Genomic DNA, 14819 nt, shown 5'->3' with positions numbered 1-14819 from the left:
ATTGCAGGAATATTAAAATTATTCTAATAGCCTGGCCAGGCTTTGTCCTTGTCTTTCTCTTTATTATTTTTTTCTCCTATAGCTGGTCTTTTCTCATAGATTAAAAAATAGGCACTGTGCGTAGGCAAGCATAGGTGACATGATGAAGTGCTTCTTCTGTCTGTCAGCTCTCGAGAATCAAGTAAGGGATACTCACTGAAAGCCAGCAGAGACAAATTGCACTGTTGCACTTATAATGTTAAAAATGAACAAAATTTACTTTCTACCAAGACTGAACTGTTAGTTCCCAAGGCCAATAAAGCACTGCTAGCTATTCAGTTTGCAAGGTAATAGAACTGGGTCTCATGCAATCTGATTATGCCAGCATTAGATTGGTATAATGAAATCTGTCAGTAACAAAAATTACAGACTAATTTAGGCAACCATCTTCCCAAAGGCAGAAATGAGGTTTGTGATCTTCTATGTGTGCTTTTCTGTGTGTTGCAAATTCCTACAGGATTTATCTGGGGTCAGAGAAACATATTAACTTATATTTGACAAGTTTCTTATTGAAAGCTGATTAATTTGCTTTTTGTTTACATTCCAGGAAGACAGAACCATGGCTAGAAGCTTGTCATTTTGTAAATGAGCTCAAAACATTTCACATGTCAGTATTTATCCACTTGATATGTTTCTTTTGTCATTAAAACACTATAAACTGTTTGATTTTAAAGGAAAGTGCAAGACCACTTCATTTTTCCTACTGGTGATTTAGTGAGAATCGTTCATGTTTTCCCAAACTTGAGAATTAGAGAGCTTGGCATTTGTGGCTTCTCACTGCTGAGTTGGGTTGGGTTGAGGAGAGAGAAATGGAAAGGAGACCCACTCCAAAAGAGTATACTGACAAAATCTACTGTAAGCCAGAGATCAATCAATTGCCAATTTGCCTGGTGGGCATATCTATTATCTTTTGACTTAAGAGACAGCAAAGCAATATAATCTATAGACTACCAGCTTAAATATTAGCCTCTACACCACTACTTCTTTCCCTGATATAATACCATTTTGTGTGGGAAACTATCCCTTTAAAAGGCTTATAGCCAAATATCATTTTATATTATATAGATTCCAAAATCATCACTTCACCACTAGAAATTGGAGCACATGTTAACACTAAGCATAAAGGGTTTGAAGTTGCTGGATAATATAATGGCATTCTAACAATTATGTTTATATTAAGGACACGAGTGCGATGGTATACTAAGTAATTATGTCACTTAAGATAGACTGAGTGTAGCTGTAGGTGTTTAGTTGTAGTTGTTTCCTAGTTGAAATGGTTTAACACAACAGAAGCTTGTTTCTTGGCCCTGCAGACATCTGGGTTTGTAGGAGCTACCTCTTTGTCAGTTGGCTCAGCCATCAAGCCTGCTTTTAGCACTTACACATCAACACATCATTCTACAATTTTGATGGCAGGGAGAGTGCACTGAAGATTCTCACATGGAAGTCACATGCTTCTGCCCTAACACTTGTGTTCATATTTCATTGGCCAATATTGAAGTCTATGGCCACAATCCCTGAACTCAAGTGGGCACTGAGGGAGAGGAGAACTGAGCTAGAAACACTGGTAAGTAGCATTAGTCTACATGCTCAGCCACCTATCCAAGGATAAGGGGAAAACTCTATGGGAGATTTTTGAATACATACAAAAAATGTTATAAGACAGGATGCTGAAGTATTGAGTGGAACAGCTGACAGAAGTTATGAAAACAAGTTTGACCTCCACTGATTTAAAAGCAAACAAACAAACAGCATACAGACCCCCACCCCGCCCCCCCAAAAAAACCCAAACACCAACAAAACCTCAACTCAAATTCCCTCTGGTATACTTTGAGAAGAGACTAAATATGGAAGGTAATACTTATTCTCCTTGCTAGCTCAATATATTTTCAGATTAAACTGTCAAGTTTTTTAAAATGTAAAACTGGGGAAGAGATATTTGTAGATGAAACTGACAACAGGAAGTGGCTCATTAATCACTTTTTTGGGGTGGGGTACTAGGGACTGAACTCAGGGGCACCTGGCCACTGAATCACATCCCCAGCCCTATTCTGCATTTTATTTAGAGACAGGGTCTCACTGGGTTGCTTAGCACTTCGCCATTGCTGAGGCTGGCTCTAAACTAGCGATTCTCTTGTCTCAGCCTCCTAAACTGCAGGGATTACAGATGTGCGCTATAGCACCCGGCTTCATTAATCACTTTTAATCAAACAACATAAATCATGAACTGAAGCTTGTTTTTCAAATATTGAGGAGGAAAGGTCAATGGTACATATTAAGCCATTTTGGTGTAATAGTCTTTAGGTTGGAAAACAAAGTAAAAAACTGAAAATGTTAATAAAAGGTAAATTATAGAGGAAAATCATGTTAAGCAGGTTTGAAGCATTTTATTTTTCTCCCATATTTAATACTTAAAGTGAAGTATTAAAGTGAAGCTTACCACTAAAGTTTTAGTGAAAATTCTTTTTTAAAAAAGGTAAGGCCATCAAGGGATAAGATATTTCACTGGGTTCAAAATGAACATCAAATTCTGGGATTGTTTCCTTCCAGCTCCTAAGAGCAGGACAGCATTTTGACTTTCATGGGCCCTAGATACTTCGTGGGCTCCATCCTCCATTAAAAAAAAATAAAAATTATATTTTACAGATGTTTTTGTATAAAGACAAATTTAATACACATTGCAGAAAATATTCTGTTTTAAAATAAATTTTATTCATGGATCACCTAAAAGTATCATGGGCCCACTGAGCTGAATGGATACTTGGGCCCTGGCTAAGAACAGATTGCCAACCCATGTAAGAACAAGGTGTATTCACTGAGCAGACTGTGGCTCCAAGAGGAAAAAAACATCTCTATGCCATGCTATCACGGAGGTATACAAAAACATTTTTTAAACTATAGTATTTTTACCATTTATGTTCTGTTTTGTTATTGTGGTTAGAATGGAGGAAATACCTGATATTTCCTAATTCAAGTTATAAATACAGTAAGTTTTGAAATAATTATGTAAAGCTTTTGTAGAATATCAATGGACAATTAGGATATGTTCTCAAAAATTTCCCAATGTATCTGTAGTTCATATTTTTCAGAGTATACTAGTATCTTACTCTGTGATATGGTCAATATATTAAGGTGAATATATTTTATATAGACTATAATACAAAGAAGGATATAGATGAGTATCCTATACAAATCCATTTCCTGGTTTTTTGGTTATATAGTTTATGATTTAAAGAAATTAAAAGTAACATTATTGATATTTTCCTTTGTCATCAACAATGATGAATATCTTTTTTTATTGGTTGTTCAAAACATTACAAAGCTCTTGACATATCATATTTCATACATTAGATTCAAGTGGGTTATGAACTCCCATTTTTACCCGAAATACAGATTGCAGAATCACATCGGTTACACATCCACATTTTTACATAATGCCCTATTAGTAACTATTGTATTCTGCTACCTTTCCTATCCTCTACTATCCCCCCTCCCATCTTCTCTCTCTACCCCATCTTCTGTAATTCATTTCTCTCCTTGTTTATTTTCCCATTCCCCTCACAACCTCTTATATGTAATTTTGTATAACAATGAGGGTCTCCTTTCATTTCCATGCAATTTCCCTTTTCTCTCCCTTTCCCTCCCACCTCATGTCTCTGTTTAATGTTAATCTTTTCTTCCTGCTCTTCCTTCCTGCTGTGTTCTTAGTTGCTCTCATTATATCAAAGAAGACATTTGGTATTTGTTTTTTAGGGATTGACTAGCTTCACTAAGCATAATTTTTAAAAATAACATTTGACTTGCTTTTTAAAGGCTGACTATATATATATTCATTACATATATGTATATATGTATATACATATATGTATATGTGTGTGTGTGTGTGTGTGTGTGTGTGTGTGTGTGTACAGAGAGAGAGAGAGTAATTCAAGGCATCTAAAAAAACTAGTATAGTAACTTGATGTTAATGCCATTGACTAATTTCCCCAAAGTAATAAATAAAATGAGAAAAAATGAGACTATAACATGTAAACGGAGAAGATTATGAAGTATGGGAAACATGAGATATAAAGAAGAGTCATGAAATAAATAAAACTAAAAAAATGTAAGCTAATTAATCACTTAGAATGATTTTAATAAACACACAAACTTTTTGAAAAATGGCTACATTAAAAGGAAGCGGAATATTTTCAGACTCCCCCTCCTCCATGATTACTAAAGGAAATACACATTTGGCTGGACTGTGCAGAGAGGAGAGGCAGGAACCACAGAGCTTCTTTCAAAGACCAGGTTTACCTTATCTGGCCTCAAGCATCGGATGATCAGCATCCTTTGAAACTCATTTGCTTTTTCTTCCCACTCTTCAGGGAAAACCTCGTGGTGTGGTTCCTGTAAGTACAATGCATATATAATTTAATGCTCAAGATTTTGTATAAAAAGCAGGTATTTTGACATAAACCAATTTTTAGAGAATATGTATAATGAATAAGTGAAAACATGCTTGTGTGAATTTCATTATTTTATTAAAGTTGGGGCAAAGTTATGAAATAAATAATAAGAAAATTAAAAACATCCTGAAGGACTCAAAACAAGGACACAAACTAAATAGATTAAAGTCAACATGTGTGTGTGTGGTGCTTTTTTTTTTTTTTTTTTTTTTGAGGGGGTGCAGTACCAGGGATTGAACTCAGGGGCACTTGACCCCTGAGCCACATTCTCAGCTCTATTTTGTATTTTTATTTAGAAACAGCCCTATTTTCACTGAGCTGCTGAGGCTGGCTTTGAACTCACGATCCACCTGCCTCTCCAGCCACTGGAATTAGAGGTGGGCGCCACTACACCTGGCAATGTGTGTTTTTGAAACTTCAGGATAGGCTATGTGGTTTCTCAAATCATCAATCTCTATGCTTCAGACAGTTAATAAAATTTTAACTTAGAAAAGAGTATCAGCAAAAACACTTGTTTCTAGGAAACATCTTACTATTACCAAGGAGAAATCCAAACTAGATCCATTATAAATATGTAAAGTCATGTGTAGATATACTCTCACTATCATTTATAATAGGCGACAAATAAAATAAACACGATTAAAAAAATTTTCCACCTATCTTTCTCTTCTCCACCAACTTTCCCCAGAGCTCTTGCCATAGTATATAAAAAGGAAAGCAAATAGTCAAAAGAATAGAAACCAAGGAATAGAAAAAATTAACTGGGAATTAGAAAATACTAGTCCATGTACTTAAGAAAAACTGAGGAAAAGCAACAATTGCTACATATCTCAGAAAGGAAACTGTTTTATGGGCATGTGTCAAGTGTAATAATAGGCTCTAATTAGCAAGATAAGGTCTTAGGAAAATATTTTTAAACTAGTAGCTCTCCCTTTTCCTCAAATGACAAAAAGTATTTATTAGCTTGTGTTCTGCCTTCAGAATATATAATCAAACAGCTATTTGTGTGTGGGGTGGGAAGTGGCTTTTTTTTTGGAAACCGTTGTCTTGCTATTTGCCCCAACTGATCTCAAACTTATGGGCTCAAGTGACCCCCCACCCAGCCTCCTGAGTAACTGAGACTACAGGTGTGTGCCACCACAGCTAGCATGTTTGATAAAATTTCAGTTTATCTGCTCTTATGATTATCAAAATCTAATTTGATAATGAATAAAAACTTGGAATGGAAATTCAACCAAAATATTTTAAGACCATGCAGCTCCTACATTTGCATACATTTCTGAGACTGAATGGAAGTTTAATAAAACCATTGACTTAGAAAGGTGAGGGTAATATAAATCAAAGCTTGTATTTTAATATCTAACCAGTTGTTTAAAGCTGATTTAAATATTGCTTTTATGCAAAGATAAGATACACTATTTAACATTATTTTCTCCATTTAAAAACTTTGAAATAAACAAGAGGGTTAAAACATACCAAACTATCATATACTCTTTTCCAGCCATCCTTTAAGCGCATAAACTCTTTCCGAATTGCTTTGAAAGAAGGCAAGTCATCTAATCGACATATCTCATCCCAGGACTTTTGAGGGAGCCATGTACAAGGGTTGGCATGAGGGTTATCCAGTCCAATGCCACCAGTTAGCAGAAATCTCCACTCAGTTTTATTGATCTTTAGAAAACAAAGCACCATGAATGAATTAATCATTAATCAGTTTACATTTTAAAAGAGCTGAATATTTATTTATAAGTTTCATATATAGTCCCAATGAAATTGTGAAGCTTAACACAGCTCATTATTTAGCCAAGAGTAAACAAAATATCCATTATAAACAGTTTTCAAAATAGTTTCATTTTAAATAGCTACTTTTCAATTGCTTTTTCCAGAAATAATTTAAACATGAAAATTTGAATATATTCTATTTTAATATATGTACTTTCAAATGAATGCTTAAGAGTTCTATTGGTCTATACATTGTAGAAAGGTAGAAAATTATCCATCTGCCATATTTTTAATTATTTTACACAAAATATACAAAACTTTGGCAAGAAATGCAAAGAACAAAATCATTACTCTTTGAGAATTCAACCAATATGTTACCATAGAAAATCAATAAATCTTGAACATATATTTGTATAAAGTAGTGACTTTATACTTCTTTTCCATTTTAAAAGGTGCTTCCTATATTTTAAATGAATAGCTTTAAAAGATAACAAAAATTTATGTAAGATACTATTATGCTCAAATGGTTAGATTTGACTAACTTGCACATGATTTTAAAAATATTACCATGTACTCTATAACATGGTAGAAATACATAAACATATGTAGTAAATTTATATGCATTATTATCTAGGATTCTAATAGAAACAGACTTATTTTAAACTAAAACATAAAAATTTAAGTGATAGTAACATAATGAACTGTGTTTAATTTGTATTTCACCTGTGTGAATAAACTGCCTTGTGGTAATGCCTTGCTTTAAATAAAAATTAGCATCATTTAAACCTACCTACAATCTTTTCATATATATTTCCATACAAATTAGTAAATTAATAAATCCATGTTAATATTATGGTGTTGTTGTTCTTAGGACTAAAGCAGTACTGACCACACGATCATGGATCTGTAGATTCACAGTGAGACAAAAGGAGAAGAGCAGCTTATCCTTTTCAAAGAGAGACCGGCAGACATTAACATACAGTGAGTAAGTGAAGTGATCCCTGAGAATCTGTAGCCTGAGGAGTACATGGAAAAGTGAATAAATAAAAATACGTTACACTTAAAAAAAAAAACACTCTTAAAAAAACCCATTATAAGCCATTTAGATGTATGTTCTTTTAATAAACTTTCTGGTCAATTACTTCCAAGCAATCAAGTGTCTTCAGCAAGTGCACCAATTTGAGAGTCACACAGTGTAGAAACACCTCAGTAGAAATTTCATCTTCCTTTTGGGAAAAAGCCAGTGCATGGTATATTAATCTATTACATTAAAAGGTTTGTAGGCTATTTTTAACTACAAACCATTTCTGGGGTAAAATATGACCTTGATAATGCAGATACTTTGAAATATTTTATAATAAATGTTAAATGAGCACAATTAAATTAATAATTTCTTTGTTAAATAATTAACAGCAGGTTTGCTATTATTTATGATATTCTGTTAATAAATCCATAAAATCTAGAGAAATCACAACTTGATTATGATTTTTTATTAGCCATACAGACAAAACATGGATATGAATAATTATAATATTTCCAAACTGATGGCTACTTTGTGATCTGTATCTGTAATAATTCTTAAAAATTAATATGACATTTTATGAATTTTAACTTAATTGTCAAAGGAAATAAATTATTGAAATCAAATTTTAAAAATATTTATTACATAAGTATAAACTTATAATAGGAAAGAATAGTTAGCTAAAATATTTGTTAGCCAAAATATTTAGCTAAATATTTAAAATAGCTAAAATATTTATAAGGAGCTGATGACTAATATAAATAAGAACCTAAATTTTCTAAGCAGATCAATTATTTGAAGGAAAAATCAACATAGTTTGATTATGCTTAAGCAAAATTATACTGGTATTTCTTAAAGTGTTTACAAAAATATTACTGCTAAGACCAGAACTTAGCCATTTTCAGACTGATACCCTATACTGTTACTCACTCTCATTGTATTTTCTTTTTTATTTTTTCTTACCTGCCTATTTCCTTATTTATTTTATCACCTGCCAGCATTCCCATAAAACAATGACAACAAATTAATAAGATAAATTATGCACCTATATTATTTCTAGCTGAGAATCCTGAAAAAGGGTTTGGTGGAGAAGGCCTTGAAAATAGTTGTGGTAATATAGTTGAATTCTTATTCCTGTTCCTATTGTTATGCTAATAGGCCTTTTCATGCATGGCATTTAATTTGTCTCACCTGGAACAGTATAATTAGTACAGGTGACTCAGAGTTGGTCTTTCTAGAATAAAAGAAAAATCTCTGCACTCTAAGAAATTCTTGTAAACCAGAAGATCAAAGGAAAATTATAAAGGTCAATCATATTAGAATCTCAAGCTTAATCCTCCTAGTGACAAAGTGCAGATTAAAATATGATATTTTAATAACCTATTCCATTGGGAAAATATTAAAAATATTCATTCAATGCTGGGAGTGACACAGTGATATCATTCATGTTTCTCTGATGAAGTTGTATATTTGAATAACTTTCCAGTAAAGAAATTCATATTTTCTGGAAAAAATTAAATTTCTTTGTCCTAATTTTGGGATTTTAGCCTAAGGAAAATAATAATGTAGATGTTTATATTTACTGCAGCATTATATATAATACAAAAGCTAGAGACCACAGCATTATATATAATACAAAAGCTAGGGACTATATATAAGTCTTAATTGTGGAACATTCCTAAAATGGTATATTGTACAGCTACTAAAAATGCTTCAAAAAACTATTTAATAACATGGAAAAATTATCTTGATAGAAGTGGAAGGAAAAGAAAAAACTGCACTGTGTGTGTGTGTGTGTGTGTGTGTGTGTGTGTGTATACATAGAGAGAGAGAGATCTCAGTTTGGCCCCTAATAACAAAACTTTGTTGTTGTTTCTGTGGTTTTTTCCTTGCTAATTATTTATTCTGATACATAAATTCTAATGTACTAAATTTTTAAAAAACCCAGATAATTCAATTTACTTACGGAAATTTCACAGTATCTACCCTAATAGTCATAACATATTATTGATGCCATACTTAAATAATCATTATGAATAATTAACACTAGAAAACAAATAAAATGAAATAAATTTATATATCTTTGGGATAATATTAAGATTCTAAAACAAATTTATAGGCTAGTATTAATGGACACATTCTCTCTGGGCTTTTGGTATATCTATGATCCAATAAATGACTACAGTCCAGCTATTATCCAATGTCTATCAATGATTGGCAGATAAACATATCGTTCCTATAAAAACTCATTCTCTTTTATTTTTGATCTGGCAGCTGGTTTCTTAATTGGAAACTTTTATTTTTCGGAACAGAGAAAGGATGGGGATTAACAGGACGGTCTAAAGAATCTCTCTTGGTGTGGCTGCTTTGGAATACTGTTCTGCAGTATTGACTGAAAGGAAATACACCCAAGTCCTTTGATCCTAAGTTCCATGCCAGGATATGTACCTACAAAAGATGTGGCACACCTGCACCAAACCCACAGAGGAGAAGGCTCAAGGCAACAAAGCTCAAAATAGCCTTAAACTAGAAGTAAATGTCCTCAAAGAAGAATGGATAAATACTCTGGGGTAGAATTTTAGGACAAACAAAAATTTAAAATAACAGGCCTAATTCTCTTGTTGAAAATGAGATTCCTCTTCCCTCCTTTGCCATAGAGCACCTTCAATTGTAATTATTTTCTCCTATCTTTGAAAAATGTATATAATTTTTTTAGAAAGCCTTTGTCTGCTTTACTTCTTTGAAATGTAAATATGCCAGGGAAGGGCAGGAGCCCAACATTAGTGGGCATCTTGCTCCAAATTGCAAAATTACCTCCAATCCTATAGATAGGAAAAGTTTGTTTTGCCTCTAGATAAAGCTAATTTGCTAACACAGATGGTCACCTCAATTAGCAAGAAGAGTTAGGATGAACTAAGTGTGACATTATGAGTTGTATCTACTTGGCTAGCAATAAAGGGGGTAAAATTTCTTTCTGTCTTCACAATCTCTCTGCAGTTTGCCTGTAACATGTATCACATTCTGGTTTAATGCTTATTCAGCAATAAAGCTGTTTTTTTTGTCTACTACCTTTGTGGAGAGAATTTCTGCCTGGGTCAGGAGAAGATTTAGATTTTAATTACATTTCTCCAACAAGTCACACAATGGAGAACTAGTTAACAATGAAAGAGGACAAAACACTGCACTACATACAACAATATGCATAAATTTCACAAACATAATATTGAGTGCAAAATGACAGACACAGAAGAGCACACACAGCAAGCCCATTTTATATGAACTTCTAAAGCAGGCAAACGTAATTCACAGAGCTGAAGTTGGGACAGTGGTAACCTTGGGGGAGGGAAGTCTGTGGCTAGAAGTGGACCAGAGAGGAATTCTTGGGCTGTTGATAAGGTTCAGTGTCTGGAGCTGGGTGCTGGTTTCACAGGTGTGCTCACTTTTGAAAATTCATAGGGTAAATACTTCTGATTTCTGAACATTTCCATAGATACATTAATACTTCAGTAAGGTTTTAAAATATAATTTCTTTATTAGTACTTGGTTCCAGAATTGTCCTTTACATTTTCTAGAGTCATGCATATGATTTTTATTATTTCTGAATTAAAGGATCTAAATTACATAATTCAAAGAGTTTGACTGCAAAAGAAAATGCCGTCTATGTTTTCTAGATTATATCGAAATCTCCTATTTGGGTAAAAGGAGTTGGCTTTCTTTAACTCTTAAAGGACTCTACCACAGTTATGAAGAAAAAGATGCCATATCTTGGATGAGCTTTACTTTGATAAAGCAAGAACAAATAAAGGAACAAGAGCTATTTTAAAAGTACAGACTTGATCAGGAGCGGTGGCACATGCCTATAAACCCAATGACTCAGGAGGCTGAGGCAGGAGGATGGCAAGTTTGAGGCCAGCCTCAGTAACTTAGCAAAGCCCTAAGCAACTTAACAAAATCTTGTCTCAAAAACTAAAAAGGGCTGGGGATGCAGCTCAGTGGTTAAACATTCCTGGATTCAATCCCAGTAAACCACCCCCACTCCTCAAAAAAAAAAAAAAAAAAAAAATTAAAGCACAAACTTGTTCTAATTTTTAAACCTTATACAAAAACATTTCTTTAAATGATAAATCAACAAAATTTTCTTCTCTATTCTCCTATAAATAGTAAGGGTTTATACTAGTTACAGTATAACATTCTGATGGTTATTATTTTAAGCCAGGTTGAAATTAGGAATCCCAATGAAAGGCAGAACATCATTTACTATATGGTTACCATGTATACTATACTGTAGTAAGGACTGGGAATTTTTTAAATCCTGTGGAATCTACTATGCAAACCAAACATGCATGCTTCATTAAATAACTTATAATGCAAACAGCCTGAAACTTTTAAAAGAAAGATCACCTAAAAGTTTTTTTTTTCTTTATTACAGTAATCCTTGCTAAAATTGAATATTTCAGGAACTGGAAGAAATAGAGAAATAACCTAAACATTTTCAAGTATCATTATGTTAAAATGAACTTGAAACTACTATCATGCATTTATTCCTGAGAAATAACTCCCTTTTTCTCTTCTCTTTGTCATGAAATTTTTTTGACAAGTCCAATGTGCCAGCTGTATACCTTTATTAGTTTAATATTCACACTTGAAAAGTAATGAATGATACTGGCAAAAATGTTGCTCAGTCTGAGCACTCAAAATTTCAGACCTCTACCATGATAAATAAAAGGAATTCTATTCAGATTTAAATGAGATTAGCACTTATGATTTAAAAAAAATAATAATTATTTACTGTGAGCGGTAACTATTCAATTGAGTTTCCCTGTGTGTGTGAACCACAAAGAAACCAACTACCAAGGTTCATAATGATCAAGGGCAAAGTTGTAATTATTATTATTTTTACTCAAAAAATAATTTCATGTTGAGCCCTATTTAAAACATGTCTTAATGCCAAGCTAAAAATTATCTCATTGATAACAAATCAAATGAATTTTGCTTTATAATACATTTATTACTAAGTAAGGTCCTAATTGCTCTACTTTGAAAGTCACTATAATAGTATTACAATATTTTTATTATTATATAAAATAAAGTATATTAATATGTAAAAGAAGCTCTGAAAAAAGAGAAGCTCTAATTACCACAAATAATCATACTAAGATTTAGAATTTTTACCTTGGTACCTGACAAATTACATATGTATAAATTAAAATGTGAAATGTGACTTTTGGAAGGTAAGCTCGAAGGGAATAGGAATCACACATTTTGGGGGATATTAACCACTCTTCCCATGCCTTTAGTCATTGAGATATTTTGCAAATGATAAATAGAGGTAAATATTTCTATTTCTATAGTTGTATTATAAATCTATATCTCTGTAAAATTTCTTGACAAAATAAATTTGGACACATGTGTTCAATTTCTAATTCTCAAATTAATATGGTTAACCAAGTTCATTTTAGGCAAGAGTCCTGCACCATTCTGAAACAACAATGAAAATCACAAATTACTAATCTTCATACCTTATTATTAATTAGTATTTCTTTTACATACCTTTTTGCTAAGATTTCTGATTTCTCTGAATTTTCAATAGACAGGATGAAGAGGTTAATAAACCAGGTCAGTGAATATTGGTACATGGGCTCAATGTTGGCTAGATCAGCAATAGAAAAAAATAGGATGGAGGAATGGATGGCGATTGGACGGTAGCCCATGCGGGTGGCATCAATCTTCTTCTCTGTCTCTTCAGCTACTTCCTGCTTTTGAGAAATCTCATTAGCCAAAGCCTTGGAGGAAGATAATATCTTAATAGCAGTTTCATCTTCTAATATATTGCCTTCTGAAGACGAAAGAACTTCTAAAATCTTGTCTTCTATTTCTTTTAACTGCCTGGAATAAAGCACAATTTTCTCAAAAGAAAAAGAAATAATCCAGAAACACTTCACATATATGTTCTTTTATAAGACACAAAGAGCTTGTAACCTAAAGAAAGGTATCACTTTGTGACAAATATCTGTAATGGAGATGCTATATAATTAACGTTTTATCTTGCAAAATGTCACAATGATGAGCCTTTCTGCTCCAGTACCCTCTCTAATGGTCATTTATGTGGTACCTAGAGAGACGTATGGCTAGCCAATCTACTCTGCCATTAAGAATCTCAGCTCAGAGTGAACAGAAAGTATCACTTCATTTATTTTCTGAAATTTTTCATGACTTACAGAGCTTTACCCTTTCTACCTATGATATAGATATGAGCAGAAAGTGGGATACAATGTACGCATTCATACAGTGCTCCAGTGTAACATGCTCATTACACAATGGACACTAACACTTCTGTGCTAAAACTTTGTTGAAGAGGTGAAAATACATTGCCTTGATGTGTGGCAGGCCTTGTAACTCTTCTAGCATCTAAGAACTTGTATGTAAATATATATTTGGCCTTATATTTAAAATTTTCCCATTTGCTATAGCTGATAGTTTAACAAAACAAATCTTTAACATGTATTTTAGTTCATTCTAAATGATCTCAAGACAAGAATAGTTCTGTTTTATGATAGTTAGAACCTTTTGTTTTCGGCTCCTTGCAATATCAAGGCTTGCTTTTCTTCTTCAAGATCTGGCCTTTCTCGTGCCACCACAATGCCCAGAAGCTGATCCTGCATTCCTTCTGGAGTTATCATGAAGTTTAATAATGTTACCTATGAGTAAAACAGTATAAGTGAAAAATGCATCAGTATTTCTACTGAGAAAGCCTCTGCTTATATGCCTCACGTTTTGACCATAAAATACATTCTAATATATGTGAAAGTGGAATTAGTAGAGAATACAACCAAAGAAATAGACAAGTATAAGTGTTGGGTTAAAAATCCCACAAAAGTTTGTTATAGTCAGAAGTATAATACTTCAAAGAATTTGTTTGGTGGTCAATTTATTCTCATTTCAAACTATTCTGATTTCTGACATCTATAATACTAAAATAAATTAGAATCAGTTTGGAAGCGATCCTTTATTTTGGCAGGACTAGCTGTTTTACTTTTTAAGGATTCTAGTGGTGTCAAAAGTGAAGAAAAATTTACAAAGTGAAACGAGGGATAAAAGAAATACTTATTACTTGTCATGAATAACGTATTTTTGCAACATGATAATCAGCCTCTATTGTGCACTCAGAAATTAACAAGTTAATGGTATCCATCAAGAGTCTGTCAGTCGGCTGGGTGTGGAGGTGCACACCTGTAATCTCAGCAGCTCTGGAGGCTAAGGCAGAGCATTCAAGTTCAAAGCCAGCCTCAGCAATTTAGCAAGGCCCTAAGCAACTTAGTGAGACTCTGTCTCAAAATAAAAAATAAAAAGGGCCAATAATGCCAGTATAAATTTTTTTTTTTTAAATCTGTCTGCTAACACACCTGCTTAATGCAGGTAACTAATTGCTCTTATAGGCAGATCTCTCTTGTTGCACATCTTAACATTCTTCCTCTCCTGGCTCTTTCCCATAAACATGTAAACATGCCCAGGTCTCTCTTTTTTAAAAAACAGCAAATAAGTCATTCTATTGTTCCTATAATCCCATCCAGCTCAGGAATGATCTCTTC

At 33.1% G+C, this 14819-nt stretch overlaps 1 protein-coding gene across 1 annotated transcript in view; it reads right to left on the bottom strand.

Annotated features, from left to right (window-relative positions):
- Dnah7 (dynein axonemal heavy chain 7) overlaps nt 1–14819 on the bottom strand; it is a 289014-nt gene that overhangs the window by 40882 nt on the left and 233313 nt on the right. Inside the window, exons 49-53 of the mRNA XM_077110312.1 lie at nt 13795–13928; nt 12781–13116; nt 7099–7225; nt 5964–6158; nt 4336–4428 (exon numbers count right to left, since the gene is read on the bottom strand). Coding sequence (XP_076966427.1) covers nt 4336–4428; nt 5964–6158; nt 7099–7225; nt 12781–13116; nt 13795–13928 — 885 coding nt within the window. The remainder of the gene's footprint in view (nt 1–4335; nt 4429–5963; nt 6159–7098; nt 7226–12780; nt 13117–13794; nt 13929–14819) is intronic.

This window comes from Callospermophilus lateralis, chromosome 9, assembly GCF_048772815.1.
Source record: "Callospermophilus lateralis isolate mCalLat2 chromosome 9, mCalLat2.hap1, whole genome shotgun sequence".
In the NCBI taxonomy this organism is placed as follows: Eukaryota; Metazoa; Chordata; class Mammalia; order Rodentia; family Sciuridae; genus Callospermophilus; species Callospermophilus lateralis.
The sequence above is the reverse complement of the archived record's forward strand: the minus strand, read 5'-3'. Positions and strand labels throughout refer to the sequence as shown.